Source organism: Patiria miniata, unplaced genomic scaffold, assembly GCF_015706575.1.
Source record: "Patiria miniata isolate m_02_andy unplaced genomic scaffold, ASM1570657v1 HiC_scaffold_5, whole genome shotgun sequence".
Classification (NCBI taxonomy): Eukaryota; Metazoa; Echinodermata; class Asteroidea; order Valvatida; family Asterinidae; genus Patiria; species Patiria miniata.
In genome coordinates, this window is record NW_024037072.1 from 15081786 (window position 1) to 15098796 (window position 17011).

Consider the following 17011-nt stretch of genomic DNA (forward strand, 5'->3'; position numbering starts at 1 on the left):
ACACCTTAGGCTACATATACCCGAAAAATGACGGAAATGTTTTTGAGCATTCCACAACCTCTTTAATGAAGTAAGTCAAAGGTCATTTGGTTGCTGAACAAAAAAAATAGCAGAAAGTACCACTAAAAACCTATCAGGTTTTTTTTTCTTTTCGAGAGTGTTGTTTATGATCATCCTAAATGACCCATGACCAGCTGTATAAATGTGCAGTTAGAATACAAGGGAGTATGAGGTGGTCACAGTAGACCTGAAAGTGCACGTTCGATTGCTCATTTTGCATGCTTGCAAGATTGAGATACACATATACACACGAACGCTTAATGAATTCACATTTAAAACATTCAATGTAGCTTTTTTGTCAAGAGTTCATCATGACAGAAAAAAAACTATGTACACACATTGCACAAAATACAATGACTTCTTTAGTATTACTTTTTATTGCAATTTTCTTTTGTGAGATGCTGTTTACAGCAAAAAAAGGTCAGAGGTGGCCATTAAAACCCAAGTGAATTGCCAGAGAAAACACTGTTGAATTGGCTTATTTACAGCAGTGAGGAACTAAAGGCACAGGCCAGCCACTTCAAATTTACATTGGACTTGATGTCTCTTGAAAAAAAAATAACCCATTTGGATTTGGAGGGATTCAGGAACGTTCTAAGCAGAAAAGCTAAGGAACTTAGGGTTAAAGTTTCTCTTTTAAGTGGAAACAGTAAGCTCTTTTACTTTCTTATCATCTGGCTGAATCCAGTTACAGCATTCTCAAATCCAACAGAATCCCACTGCAGCTGGAAAACAAAGGGTCTTATGTTCAGTGTTCAGATCTGCAATTTCCAACCTAAATTGGCTACCATTCACTACTAGTGGTTCCAACTGTATTAGGGTTAAAACCTTGAGCCCAGTTTCCAATGAAAAAAGCTGGAGCATGTCTTGACACACTTTTCGGGCTTACAGTGATTCCTATGGACTAGGGTTAAAGTATTTGCCTCACTGGTTCATAATTCCACAGCCAATGGAGAAACCACCAGCTTGTTTGTATTTTGATGAGTGATGAGGGCAGTTGAGCCCAATCGTCCCCATCCAAGTTGGGGCATACATTTTGCCTGTCCTATTGGCCCTGGAGGTCAGCCTTTGGCTAGATGCATTGCCCTCCATTCTTTGTTGCTGTATAAATGGGTTACACATCAATCTCAAGTACTGTACATGTACTTTGAAAAAAGAATGAATAAATTTGCGTTATTAGTTATTATAAAGAAAGACTTTTACATGTACATGTATAGTGATTGCACTTCAAAATACATTTCAAATACCATTTGAAAGTGTCCTTAAACTAAGCGTCCAAATAGCTGTCTTGCTGTAAATTATGGAAATGTTTGAGATGTTTGCTTGTAATAGAGAACCAGAACTATGCATACTATTGAGAAAGTGTCAAAAAGGTCATAAGGTTTTAGGTCATAAGGTTTTAGGTCAGAAGGAAATGTTTCTCACAAGCTCTCATTTAGCACTGAGTATGCAGTGCTTACAAAAATGAACTTTTTGAAGGAAAAAAAAGAAGGAAAAAAGAAGAAAGAAACAAACAAACAACCAGACTAACTAAAAACAAATAAAAATAGCCTCCCAAAACAACAACACCACCCCATTGAAGCAAACAAACAAATAAACAGTATTTAATTATTCCTAGTTTTTAAAGAGTCCTAATTTTATTCTGCATAATTTCCTCCTAAATTCTGACATCTTGGTCACTTCTTTGTTCTTTTTTTTTATTGCATAATAAATGACCTTCTTGATTGCCATTATGGTTCGGTCAAACCACATGTATCAATTATTAACAGTAGTTTCCACAGAACTAGTGTAAATATTTTCAAGAAACAAAAGGCCGGATATTGATTTTGAGGCCTACTACATGTGCTCACCAGTAGGGGCTGACTTGGCAATCTAATTAAACTTTGGCATTTGCGACCAGCCAAGACCATTAGTCATTAGACAAATTTACTCCAGCCGACTGAACTAATTTGCACACAGAGGTCAGTATTTGGTCAATTTGTTTTTGGTCTTGTTTATGGCCATTTCCATGTACACTTATCAACCTTCAAAGGAAGATGTACCAGAGTACCTAAATAGACCAGAGACACAATGACATCAAGTTTTGTTTATGTGTGCTTTCTTATGGGAGCTTGTCGCTTCCCTCCCTGTACTGCATGTATATTGCTCCCTTTAGAACATGTACTGTATGCTTTGTTTACATACGGGCATGTATAAAGTTTGTAAACAATTATGTTTCGGGCCGTTTGTAAAGTTCGTAAACAATGTTTCAGGCCGATTGTTTCTCAATGCAATATAAAAGTGTTTCATGTTTAGATTTTTAACTTGTGTGCTCTGTATTTATGATTAACACAAATGCAATTTACATTGTACATGTATGTAACTTGTCATCAAGTAAAAATCCGACTACTCACAGTGAGTGGGTGTAGGTGTGTTGTACACAGTATTTTACATAATTTTACAAACAATATTACGATATTGGGGTTTTCAATCACTGATGGAGCACCTGTAAATTTGTAATTTAAACGATTGAAAACGAAATAAAGATTGTGGAATGCAACAAGCATGACACAACAAACCAATGAAGTATGTAATGTGCATCCCTCATAATGAATATTTTTATTCATGTACATGTATGTACATGTACGTGTATGTAATCTGTATCTCCTAAATGCCTATTTCTGTTCATATACATGTATGTTTGTAAAGCATGCTGTCGATCTGTATGAATTTTCTTTAAGTCAAAACTCAAAATGCACACATCTGATTGGCATGCTAAAAATGTATTCTGACTCTACTAAAATGACATTTCATATGTACATCGAAGCAAGGTTCCATTTTTTATATTTTATCTGCTCTGAAATTTCAAGCATGTAGTGAAATCATTGGAGCATAATCGTTATACACAGTGTTAAACCTCAAGTTGTCTGTTGACAGTGACTGTCCATACAAGCCAGAACACGATGTCTAAGTGATTAATATTTTATGGTACCGTGGTCTCCCCTTCCAGCTGTTTGGTGTCGCCGTAATTGAGACAAAGTGACGAGCGCGGACGTTGTGTAAACAAATGATAAAAAAATCATGGGATGGCATTCTCCATTTCATGATAGGTGTGATCCTGAGACAGTAATTATACTCCGAAGGAATTAAAATGCAATGTGTTTCAGTGTCGAGCAAATTTGTTGGTGTTTTGTGAGTGACCAACTCAGTTGTATAAATGGGTATAATATATCAATTTTTAAATGGATTTAAAAAAACGTTTTTCATTTTTAATTTTTTTCATATTTCGGGTCGGGGGGCGGGGGGCGAGGGGGGGGGGGATGGGGATGGGGGGTTAGGTACATGTATTGAAGCGTTGACATATTTATTTCCAAGTGAGAAAATCAGGTATACATGTACGAATCAAAGATTGCAAAAATCAGTACGATAAGATTTAGTGCAATAAAACTTTAAGCAGTTAGTTTTTAGATGGTTTAAGATCATAAAGTGTTTTTGAAGTAGTTATTTTTCAGGAAAGTTTCCACAACGGAAAAAACAATTGGGGGGAAAACAGTATGAATGTACACATACACATGTACCCACAAATGTGTTACTTACATTCAAACGTTTGTTAACAATATTACCTAATATCTACATGTAACAAAAATGAGGAAAAACAAGAGTAAAAAGAAGGGGAAAAAACGCAAAGAACTTGTTCAAATTTGATCAAGTAAATTTATACCAATGTCTGTCTCCGATTGTTCCCTGTTGTTAAATCACAAATCTGGTCACAGCGGTCATAACCACATCCATGACCAATTAATAGACATCGCATGGTGTTAAGTATGTATGCCATTACGTTGGCCACATAAAAAATGCCCAATGAGAGACATGTATTACAGAGATCAGGCTGCATCTCCTCACTCATCTATCCAATCAATCATGTAAAAATGGCTGGGCCAGAGTGAAAAATTCAGTGCTGAAATACCAGACCTCAATTATTATTTTCTTGCAGTTTCACGATTGACATTAATATGTGTGCAGACTGCAGTGCTCATGCACAGAACATGTCATGGACACATTACACATGTCATGTACACATGTACCGGTACATATGTGTGTTTATATCCAGGGATTATGAAGTTGACAGAGAAATTCCAAACCCACATTTTGTACCCTGTGAATTTTACATATGTAACCAATGCCCTGCCTAGTATCTGCAGAACCAGAAGGATATTTTAGGATTGTGTAGGATGGAGGACTGTAGATTCCTGCCTTGCCTTGATGAGTCAGATGTATGTTTACATGTGCAGTAGCCGTGAAAGTTCATGTGTGTGATCAGTGGCATGTTGTGCACATACATGTACATTGTACTGTGTATACATATGGGCAATTCCATCATACTTTTCATAGTAAAATACTTGAAGTGAAAGCAAATTTTGTACATCATCAGAACAACTCTAGCTTAGGCCTTAATTTATTGTGCAACATAATATGGTTAATGTAGTGTTAGCTGAATTAATCAACTGAAAAGTTGAACAAACAAATTGACTGGAGCAGGGTTTGAACCTGCGACCTCCGGATTACCGTTCCTGTGCTCTTACCAACTGAGCTATCCAGCCCTATGTTGACAGTTCCCCAATTAGTCAATATCTTTGTTCATGTGGCGCTAGTCAGAAGCCATAAACCAGTATGCCATACAGCCAGGGATCACGCCCAAAGTCACGATACAGACCTGGGAAATAGCAAACGGGCATCACTCAGACAGGATGAATTAATGAATGAGATATATAGAGCAATGAAAACAATTGTGATGAATATTACGCTTTAAGACAGAGATTTTGATTTTCAGTGCGCATTATAAAAGTCTTCGAAGTTTCTTGCAAGACTGCTGTGGTAGAAATAGGTTCACTCTATCAAAACACCAATGACACTTTACAAAAAGGCACTTTGATGTTATGGAAACATTATGCGTTTGTTGAACATTACGGATGTTACATTATAACGTTACAAACATTACGTGTCTGAAATCAACTTCATACAAGTGATAAAAACATACTGAATCATGGTGTTCTAACTCTAAGTTTGTTATTTTCATGAAATATTAACCTTTCTCTCTGCCTTAAAATTGGTTATGTAAGGTAAATAAAAAGTACATCTACACTCTTAAACACGAGTTTTTGCCTGATTTCCTTTCTTTGTAAACTTGGGAAAGTCAGCCAACCTTTGGAGTTACTTGAATTGTTGCTACGGAGATAGTGTCACAATTCTGATTCAGAGTTAGAAAATAATTTTGTTAGATATTGAGTGCCAAGTTTGTCAAGGTCATGTAGTATATACAGCAATGGGGATAGATATGTGGGTGTAGTGGTACAGAATCACGTAGGTGTACGACCTGTATGTTTGTCCTTCTTTCTCCTCAATTTCCCTCTTACTCAATTTCAAATTCAGGGTTCTCCACTCTATCGGACGTTCCGCGTAATTCCATACAATTCAAACAACAACATGGTCAGATTGCTTTGGGTATTAACAAGATTTCCAAATTTTGGCCCCTGTCTTATTGTGCAGTGCCATCGTGGAGCAGTACTTACTAGAGAAGTCCCGGATTGTCTCGCAAGCCCCCAACGAGCGCAACTACCATGTATTCTACTACCTACTGCAAGGCGCAGAGGATGTCGAGCGGGAGAGTCTATGGTTGGAGAAACCGCAGGATTACTTCTACTTAAATCAAGTAGGTTAAAGGCCGCTAACACTTCAAGATCTCCCAAATCAACTAGAGGCTTTTTCACACTTTCATCTCGCCTTGCCATGTTGAAATCTATATGGTTCCAGGGGATGACAAGGAATAACCTTCGCATTCACTTCGATGTGCATGGGGGTGGAGAGGGGGAGGAGGGGAGTGTCGGTCATATATGGATTATCTACCTGGATAGAGCCTCTCAACCAGGGATGTTGTCAAGTCCATCACAAGTCCAGTCACAAGTAAATCACAAGTCTATCCACAAGAATGAGTGGATGGACAATAACAAGGAATGCCTTTGTCAAAGCTCGTATGGATCTAGCTTGTGATTTGAATTTGGATTTGGGGACTTGTGAAGGGCTTGCAGGGGCTTGTGATAGACTTAACTACATCCCTGCTCCTAAACCTGGTCCTGACCAGGGTTGAAAATACAGATGTAGAAGCCGTGTTGGATTTTGACTAGTGTGAAAGGAAGTCCTGAAATCTTGGAGCTCGACACAGGTCCCACACAGAGATTAGTTTGAAAGGGCCATTAAGAAGTTTGAAGGATTTTGTAGGATCTAGGAAAGTAAAACCCAGCCACTACTTATATACATATTCATGGGGCTTGATGCCACATGAATGTTGAAAATCAAAGAATGTTCTGTTGGTTTTCTAAACAGCATTGGATATTGAAGGATTCAGGAAGGTTCCTTGCAAAAATGGCCAGGGAGATCAGGTTAAAATTTTGCATGAGTTTAAAATTCTTGCATGTAGTGTTCCTAGATAGTTTATCATTCACACAAACACTTTATGTTTAATACCACACAAATACAGAATATGCATTCAGAACCCTCCTACTGTCGTAAACAGAAATCTTCCCTCTTTTGGGAGAAAATCTAACATAAATTGCATAAAATCAACTGTCCAATATGCTGAACTTTAGAAAGTATTGTGTGCTGACTTGCAATTTTAAATTTACAGATTGTTTTAAAAGGGACAGCTATATATCCAGTTAACGAAATTACAGATGTTTGTTCGAGTGTGAATCGGGTGAAAAAATTAACTGTTTTTGACCAGCGCCTTTCCTCATGATGTGTGACTTGTCACTGAGTCTTGTATATGATTATGAATGATACAACAGGTGGTATTCCAAATTTATTAAAGTTAAAAAAAGCTGCCACTGTAAATTTAAAAAAACCTGGAAAAGTTCCAAAGAGTATCTGTAGATGTTACACTTTCCTGAAGAAATGTTTTGGACCCGTTTCAAAAGTCCAGTGAAAATACAAGTGAGGCACAATTGAATGCATTGTTATATACGTAGTTAGTCAGTTAATGAAATTACATCGATCAAACTTTCAGTCGATTTGGATTACAACTGCAAAAGCCTGCTTGATCCATTCCGTTTAATGTTCATCTTTAAGTGACTTTGACATCTCCAAATTCAGACCATCTGAGCCGTGCTTCAAAGTTAGGAGTCCCGGCTGATTATTCATATCCTGTGGCCTTCCCTGACTAATGTGAGAATCCAACACTTGACAACTTTCCGTTTTCCCTCCCCCTTTTTGCCTCCCTTTTGTTGACAGAGTAACTGTTTTACCCTGGAGGGGGTCGACGAGAAGTATGAGTACACCAGGCTCAAGCAGTCCATGGAGATGGTCGGCTTCTCCCGGGAGACTATGAAAAGGTGAGGATTGGCGGCATTGTGGGATAGCGTGGGACAGTATGGGATCTCCCGTGGGCTTGAGCAAAATGGGGCACCTTGTGATATAGGCCAATGGGACACTGTATAATGATTGGATATTAGGGGATATTACTGGATCCCTTGTGGGGTTTCGCAAAAATTTACTTTGATCATCTCAAATAAGGGTTTTGGGAGACCTATATCTTGCAAATGAAACATGGTATGATACTTTTGACAGCAGCATCTTGCAGATTGGATGCCATTCAACCTGTGTATCAATTTTCAGGTAAAAAAAAAGCCCTGATGCATTAGGGAAAGGCCTCCATTTGACAACAATTGATGAGCTTTCTTTTAGTAAAAGAATCATTCAAATCACTCATGTAATCTTCAAGCTACGAAATTTTAAACACAAGCACCGTTTCAAAGTTCTTTCCACAGATCACAAAAAGGTAAGTGTTCTTCAGCAAAACAAAAACAAATCACATAGGGATGTATGTGATTTGTTTTCATTTTGCTGAACGAACGTATACTTCACTGCACATGGAGAACTTCATTAAAACAATAGTTCCGACATTTGGTTTGGGTTTCATTTGTTTTTACTCATGCTGTATAGCTAGGTTACTAGGTCACCAGGGCCTCAGAATCATTAACCCTAATCCTTCCAAATCCCTCAAAATCCACCAGGAGGCTTTAGAGGATTTTGTAAGATTGAGGAAGTTACCACTTATTACTTGAGGCGTTATGGCCCAATGAATGAGTTCTCTGTATAAAATTGGAAGATTTTTAGGATTTGAGAAGGGTCCTAGCAACGATACAAAAGGAATTAGGGTTCTGATTAATTGACATAAGATTTCCTTGCCAGATTTTTGTAGTTTTTACCGTATATCATCGTTAAATTGTGGCAATCCACGGTGGAAAATAAACTAGTGTCCAAATATATGTATGTAGTTTCAATTGCACAATATGTGGAAACCAAAAGTTGCAGCACAAAGCATCATATTTTGTCTTGTGGAGACGACTTGCGAAACTAAGTGATTTGATTACTTACATGTCAAAAAATAGAGACTAGGACAAGTACATAAACTTAAGCTTAACAATCATTTCCAATAATCTCTTGCTGCTTGTTGAACTGTCATGTGACAACACTGATGCACACATTAATTGTAACGTACCATCTCAGACTGGAGTTCACTTGAAGGTGATGAACACCATTTGCAATAAATGTATTTTTTTTTGCCAATTCAAGGATGGTACTAAACATAACGAGGAAATAATTGCGTACTACATGTTGGTGCAGTAATTTCACAGGATGCTATCCTATTATTTACTTACAGTCAAGTAGGATATTTCAGGATATTTTGACAGTTCAATTTTTAGACGTTTGCAAATGGTGTCCATTGCCTTTAAGCAGCTGTTAATTGTTTCATTTAAGAGATTGCCTCGTAGGTTATGTCATAATAAACATATTAGTTCGCAGAGGTCACATAAAGTTGGTTGAATACATGAACAAGTCAGCGTACAATTTAAAGTTAACTTGCAAGAGAAGCATGGGTTTGTAGCTGCTGCATGCAACCTGCTTACTGGATGACGTTTAAACACTGTATACTCAGTGTGTTACCTCCCAAGTGAAAGTTGGAAAAAATCACTCGGGTGGGACTCCAACCCACGACCTCTTGCTTTCTAGTGCAGATGTCTTACCACTCGACCACCGAGTTAACGGGATCGGTTGGACAGTTCGAATCTGATGTACATAGCAGCGGGTACCGCATAAACTATTGTAAGATGGAATTTTTGCGCCGGGGTGATACAAATCAAATTAGGTTTTGCCCTTCACCAACGTTTAAACACTGTATACTCAGTGTGTTACCTCCCAAGTAAAAGTTGGAAAAAATCACTTGGGTGGGACTCGAACCCACGACCTCCAGCTTTGTAGTGCAGATGTCTAACCACTCGACCACCGAGTTAACGGGATCGGTTGGCCGGTTCGAATCTGATGTACATATCAGCGGGTACCGCATAAACTATTATAAGATGGAATTTTTGCACCAGGGTGATACAAATCAAATTAGGTTTTGCCCTTCTATGTACATCAGATTCGAACCAGCCAACCGATCCCGTTAACTCGGTGGTCGAGTGGTTAGACATCTGCACTACAAAGCTGGAGGTCGTGGGTTCGAGTCCCACCCAAGTGATTTTTTCCAACTTTTACTTGGGAGGTAACACACTGAGTATACAGTGTTTAAACGTTGGTGAAGGGCAAAACCTAATTTGATTTGTATCACCCTGGTGCAAAAATTCCATCTTATAATAGTTTATGCGGTACCCGCTGATATGTACATCAGATTCGAACCGGCCAACCGATCCCGTTAACTCGGTGGTCGAGTGGTTAGACATCTGCACTACAAAGCTGGAGGTCGTGGGTTCGAGTCCCACCCAAGTGATTTTTTCCAACTTTTACTTGGGAGGTAACACACTGAGTATACAGTGTTTAAACGTTGGTGAAGGGCAAAACCTAATTTGATTTGTATCACCCCGGCGCAAAAATTCCATCTTATAATAGTTTATGCGGTACCCGCTGATATGTACATCAGATTCGAACCGGCCAACCGATCCCGTTAACTCAGTGGTCAAGTGGTAAGACATCTGCACTAGAAAGCAGGAGGTCGTGGGTTCGAGTCCCACCCGAGTGATTTTTTTCCAACTTTTTACTCGGGAGGTAACACACTGAGTATACAGTGTTTAAACGTCGGTGAAGGGCAAAACTTTTGGCTATACCACCTTAACTGAACAGTCTTTTTTGGATCCCATTGTGACAACTGAAGCAAAGTTTTACTTTACTCGTAAAAGTTTCCTGTCTTTATTTCAGAATCTTTTCGGTTCTATCGGCCGTCCTGCACATTGGCAACATCACATTCCGCAAGCGCAACGAGCACGAGGAGTACGTGACCGTCAAGAACATCGCCACGGTCAAGCTGGTCTCGGATCTCCTGAAGGTCAAGCAGGAAACGCTGGTGTCGGTGCTGACCAAACGGAAGTCCATGGCTAGCGGGGACCAATTTGTAGTGCAATACAGGATGTCTGAGGTTGGTGAATGAATGAAGACCAATTGTGGGTTGTCTTTAACCCAGAGGCAAATGTACTACACTCTGCAACATTGTACTACATTGTATTACATTGTATTACATTGTATTACATTACATTGTATTTCACACACATACACAAAAATTATGACCGATTTGTAGTGCAATACAGGATGTCTGAGGTTGGTGAATGACTGAAGACAACTTGTGGGTTTTCTTTAACCCAGAAGCTCATTTACTACACTGTGCTACATTGTATTACACCCCTTATGTACATGTACATTGTGACCAATTTGTAGTGCAATACAGGATGTCCGAGGCGTGTGAATAATCTAAAGACTAAATGTGGGTTGTCTTTTAATAACACAATTACATTGTATTAATTGTGTTTAGTCCCTGATGAATCCATACAACTATACAATGCTTGGATTGTTTTGGGTGCTATAGACACAGACGCATCAGCGTTATGCGGGTTAAATTTGGAGGGCAACTTGGGGTGCACCAATTTTTCAAGGGGGGCACTGAAGGCAACTGATATATTGTTTTTGAGCAATTTAAGATTTCAAGTGGCGCTTGTGGGGGGGGGGGGGGGGCATGCTGGGTACGGACCTTGGCTGGGGAGCACGTGCCCCCCTGTGCCTCCTCCCTCCCCACCCCTGTAGTTATGCCACTGTGCAGATAGCACTTTGTGAACACTTTCAAGAAGAACTCCAGAGGGAGGGACCACCGTGTTCTAGGTGGCGCTCATTAGGTGCAAAGTACAAAACATGTACATGTATGCCCGACTACTTTTAATCTGAGTCAAATCCGCACTGTCTGCACAAATCCTCTGTATTGTAAAATCCAAAAGGTATTTGTGGAGGATTTTGCAGTATTGAGGAAGATACAACTCAGCCACTATGGAGTACCGAAGTGTGACGTCATTTAGAACCAGAAAGTGTAGTGCAAACGATTGGAGTACGCGCTCGTGTTGGCTCACGGGCTGAATCACGCGCTAATGTCTTTCACACACATTTTGCGCGCGTGACATATTCACTTCGGTACTCCATAGTATTACTTTACAGTTCCATAGTTTATTTGCCTCCATTAGGTTTTTTGGCTAGACTGTTTTTGTTAATTAAGGAAGGACAGCTTTTAAATTAATGAACGGGCCATCTTGTGTAGAAGTAAATAAATGAAAGCAATCTCTTAAAAGCTTGCAGTCTGAATAAGAAGATTACACTGCCAATTTTAGAGACCTGCCACAATATGACAAATTTGGAGTGCTGTTATTAATGTTCAAGTGATGAATGGTAAACTAAACTGAATGTGATTATTTCAGTTACAAGAAAGAATTGGAACGGGGAAATTTATCACGATGCACCTAGTGGGTGTTGTTTATTATTTTATCTGCGTAGTACATCGAAGGTAATATTAGATTGTCCTGGGGGAAGGCTTAGATTTGATTGAACGACCGAGAGTTGATGGAAAGACTGAAACTGGGGGATTATAAAGAGTGCATATATATGAATTCCTTGATGGGAAGAACTGAAGAATTGCCAACCTTATTGAATGATCCCTTTGCCAAATTATGGTGTAGACTGCATTTGTTACGTATACAGTTGACTGACTATTAGTACAAATGCTGTCACAACAAATTCTGGTTATGGGCTCCGTGCGCCAACAAAAGAGGGCGCTTTTTTACCAATTTTGAGAGCCCTTTGGATGGGATATACAGTACGCACAAGTTATTTTATTACGAATGTGCACAAAGCCATAGCGTCTTCCCGTGAGCATCACTCAGTCCAAGTGGTCTCCCCCAACTCTCCCTTTCTTGCCAATGAGGGGGTACTTGTGCATTGAGCCCATAGTGAACATAAAACCTTGGTCCCCTACAATTACATTTATATGTACATGTATGTACATGTACATATGTGCAGTGGGGGGGGGGGGGGGTTGAAAAAAACAAAACAATAACAACAACAACCCCCATAAAACAGGGGAGGGGGTTTGGAAAGTATGGGGAAAGAAGGGAAGGGTAGCAGTGCATCTGATCAACGCAGTTTCTGCACACAACCCGCTTGCGCGTGATGCACTGTATGCGGATGTTGCTTAAACCATGAGTCTCAGGCTGTTTGGTAAACACCCCTCTCTCTCTCCCCCCCCCCCCAAAAAAAAATCTCGCTACATTCATACGTACATGTACATGTACATGTACGTGCATATTGAATATGCTCATCTTAAATATTTTGTCTAGGTCTGGCTGAATACGAATTCATGTTTCCATTAAGTCGACTACATGTACACATTACAATTTTGCGCTATCCCTGGTCATGTGCGAAACAAAGCTAGCTGAGTCGCTTAATATTCTTGCATGGACAGATCACATTGGGTGCTTTGCAATGTAATGACAGTTTTCATGTTATTTACATCCATGTTGCAGTTTGATGTACAGTGTTGTAATTTTGGTCCCATTTGCAATTCATTTCCTCAAATGTAACCCTATCCAGTGATTTCCTGAATCTTCTGGTGCCAAAAGGATATCGGCTCTTTTGCATAATTGGTCTCAAATTGTAAACACAGCCTTCAGATAAAAAAAGGGTACATAAATGTATTCATCTAATGAGAAATTTTCCTTTGCTGACGCACAACTACATAGATTTTTTTTTGTATTTGAGGCAGTAGTGCTGTGTTGTATTGCTATTCAGAATGAATGGTGATGTATACACTATCCAGGCATGCAACTTTTCCTCGGATCCGCTGATTTCCTTGTTTTTTACTTCTCATGAATGCCATTACAAATTGAAAAACACTGTACAAAGTCTTGTGTTGTTTAGAATTTCCTCGGTTTTTCTAAATTCCCAGTTGCATACCTGACTATCGCATATGTTTGCAACAATGCTTCTAATGAGTGAAATGGTACAGTAGGTCATAACGTTATAATATTTTTGGGAAGGTACCAAAACATTTGTAAATTTTTCGCCAGTAACTTCACTTGAAAAGAGTCCTTTTTCTTTGTCTTGATTCCTGCAGGCTTTGGCAACAAGGGATGCCCTGGCCAAGGGTTTGTACAGCGGCCTGTTTGAATGGATTGTACTTCAGGTCAATCACGCTCTACTGTCCCGCTATGAGAAGACTGGTGAACATCAGGTAAAAGACCAATCATGAGCCGCATCTGAATCAGCGTTTTGGGGCTATGGCTGCGGCTTGGTCTTTGACACTGACACACTACAACAAATTTTTAGTAGCTTCAGACAAAAACAGCCATTTACGACTAAGCCATACCGGTACATCAAGTTGTCTTCAACCTAACCTTTTTGGTTCTTTGCACGACTTCCTTTTCTTGGTACTGAAAATGAAAACAAAAATTCACTGTCAATTAAGGGGACTTCCCTGGTAAAAATAAATTCCTGATAATTGCAAGTGACAGTATCACATGCACCAATAAGTTTACTGCTGTCATTACACATGCAAGTCTAGTTTCCACCACCTACTTAAGTTATGTAAAAAATAAATGGAGATGATTCGAACGCGAATACAAAATGACGGCTATAGCTTAGAATAGACTTACAGGAAGATCAAAGTTGGTATGCACCCTTCTTAAGATTTTAAGTGGTTTGTTTCATAACTTATCTTATGTTGTGCAACCTGGGGAAATCAGTGAAATTATTGATGATGGTTTGGCTCTGATATAGACCATCTCCTTTTGAAATACCGAAGGTCCCTGTCTAAGATTTTAACTTTTAACATCTTGATGGTGTGACCTGGATTCATCATCGCGGACATCCTAAAGATGAAAACCAGAGTTCTCGGTCAAAACAATTATCATTACAGATTTATTTTTATGCTTGAATTGAGATCAGAAATTTACAAAATAATGTGGATCAAAATACCAACACCGATGAACTTTCTGCCTTGAAATTTGAAATGCCAACCTGTTTTCATAATGGTAGTCTCGTTTGTCTAACATATCAACTGCGTAACAAGCCCAACACTCTGCTGCTCTATATTTACATTCCCAGATTGGTTTTGGACAGCAAGAAGATGGTTAACCAATACAAGCACAAGAGTTTAAATATAATTTGGATCTAAAATACCAACACGGATGAACTTTCTTTTATACTTGGTACCATTTTTGTTTTCGCCGTTTCAAATGCCAACCTGTTTTCATATTGGTTGCGTCATCTGCCTTACCCATCAACTAACAAGCCCGAGGTCTCTCCTGCTGAATGTCTCCCGGATTGGGTTTGGATAGCAGGCAGATGATCAATCCATTATACAAGCTGGAATTAGTTCCGTGATAGGGTCGTTAACATTTGCGTAATAGCCCTCAAAGTCATAAGCCAGGTTTGTCACGAGTCGCCGTCGGCCGCTGTTAGATAGCCAGTAGGATCTGTGGATGCTTCTCATTAACTTTGGTACAGGGAATGTTCAAAGCCTAAATTATAATACCCGATACGTGATTGAGATATCTGTATCAAGTTTTTTGTTTAGGATTGCATGTAATTGGATACAGCACCCAAACATGTTTTTGCAGATGTCATGTTTTCACCAATAAAGTGCTGCGACCTCTCATATTATTGTATTGATTAAACCTTTAGCACTTGTATTACATTGTACTACACTGTATTTACTAAGGGAATAAATATGTGCTTGGCCAATTTTAAACAAGTGTGTTTAAAACTGGCCAAACCCCAAGTTTAAAACTGGCCAAGCACATGTTTATTCCCATTCATAAAAACCTTTCAGTTAAAAAGTCAAAACAAGTCAAAAATTCACTAATTAAGGATTTTGTTCAACAAGTTACTTCATGTTTTGTGAAACACCCCTCTTGCCATGTCTATGGTATGTGCCTTGTGCGCGTAGTGCTAAAAATCTTCTTATAAAATTATGAAAAACGTGCTGTGCGATGTGGCGCCAAACGCAAGAATTGTGTTTCAAACCAGCCAGTGTTTTATCAGCGGTTTAAAACTACTCACATGATGGGCTCTTGATCAATAGGAACGCCTAAACTGTCTCGGGTACTGAATTCTTGATAAATCCATGATACCATAGAGTGCTAGGGCAGTTTTTTGGGCATTGTAAAGGGGAACAGGAAGGGCATTTTGGGGCGGAATAAGAAGTAATGTGTTAACCAGATCTGCTATAAAATCGCAGTTAGCCTGACACAGTTTTTTTTTAATTATAACAACAGAGTAGATATATAGACTAATGCAGCAGTGTTATTTATTCACCGGTTTATATAAATAAAAATCCAAATCGCAGTAACACAGAAAGATAAGCCAGAGGATATATTGGATACATTTTAAGAATGTTTTTGTTGCAGGTCATGCAGAAAAAGTGCACTTGACAATCTTGTTTGGATAAAACTGATATGTACCCAAAACTTCCTGTTTTGTTTCCCTTTCCTCTGTTATGTTTAAGTCTGAGCTAGTGGTGGGATTAAAATCAGGATTTATAAAAATTCGGTTTTAATTCCACTATTCGCTTAGGATTTTGAAAACCATATATTCGAAACCAACCTTAAAAAATTTAAACCTTCTATTTTCTGTGACACAAGGCACGGATCCTCTACACAAGGATAAACGACTCATCTGAGCTTGTGTACAAACTGTACGGAACGGTTTGTCTAGGGGCGTGCAACGAATAGAACATGTAAAACAATGCGCGTGCGCCATGATCGCCGAAAGCTGGCGTCCTGAAAGAAATTTGACCACTGAAAGACTGCAGTCGCGTGCCGAGTCTCGCGCACGCGCATGCACCTGCCCATTCGTCTGATCAGAGAGTTCCCAACCAAGTTTGCTTTTAACATTGCAGCTCTGGAGTGCTTTTGTAAAGGCCTAGTAGTCATTGAATCCCAGACACTATACTCAATCATCATGGAGGGCATTGGGTGCAGCACCATGCTTGTCAGTTTCTGTTGGTATGACTGTGAGCTGAATGGGAGCTTCCAATGAAGTCAGATTTTATAACCGTTATTCGTTTTGAAAAAAATTAGGATAACTGCATTTTGAAGTCTCCGATTTCTCCCACCACTAGTCTGAGCATGTATTTTGGATTGTATTCCACAAATGTGATGCGATCAAGCTCAAGAAGTCGTTTGTCGACCCTGGTCATTTGAAAAAATTTTGTTATAGATTTCATAAGAGCACAATCTCAGCATTACTGCTGTGAAAACCGCATGCTGGTACCATCTTAAAAAATTATGGAAGTCAGAACACCAAGGGATCATGAAGTGATGTGATGAAGTGGCCCTATTTTGGCCTGAATCTCCAAATGAAAGTTCCCGACAAACGACTCATTTAGCTTGATCGCATCACAAATGAAGAAAACACAGATGTAAAATTTTTGTAAACATGATGTTTTTTGTTTGTTTTATATAAATTTGTGTGATACTGTTAGAAATTATTTGAAGTCACTTCTGTATGGTTGTGTGTTACTCATTGCATAACAATTTCTTTCAAAGTGAAATCCCGGCGGAAGTTGCAATGTTTAGCACTAAAATGTTGCATAGCAACTGTGCGTTTGAGA

General features: G+C 39.1%; 1 protein-coding gene and 1 non-coding gene across 7 annotated transcripts in view; one reads left to right on the forward strand and one right to left on the reverse strand.

Moving 5' to 3' along the window:
• The window catches only part of LOC119741607 (unconventional myosin-IXa-like), a 75079-nt gene that overhangs the window by 18455 nt on the left and 39613 nt on the right, over positions 1-17011 (forward strand). For all 6 annotated transcript variants that reach the window (XM_038217422.1, XM_038217421.1, XM_038217423.1 and 3 more), the window contains exons 4-7: positions 5587-5749; positions 7324-7424; positions 10288-10504; positions 13514-13630. In XM_038217422.1, the coding sequence (XP_038073350.1) occupies positions 5587-5749; positions 7324-7424; positions 10288-10504; positions 13514-13630 (598 nt within the window). The remainder of the gene's footprint in view (positions 1-5586; positions 5750-7323; positions 7425-10287; positions 10505-13513; positions 13631-17011) is intronic.
• Trnat-ggu lies at positions 4567-4640 on the reverse strand. Its single transcript has one exon. It is a non-coding gene; the product is annotated as a tRNA-Thr (tRNA).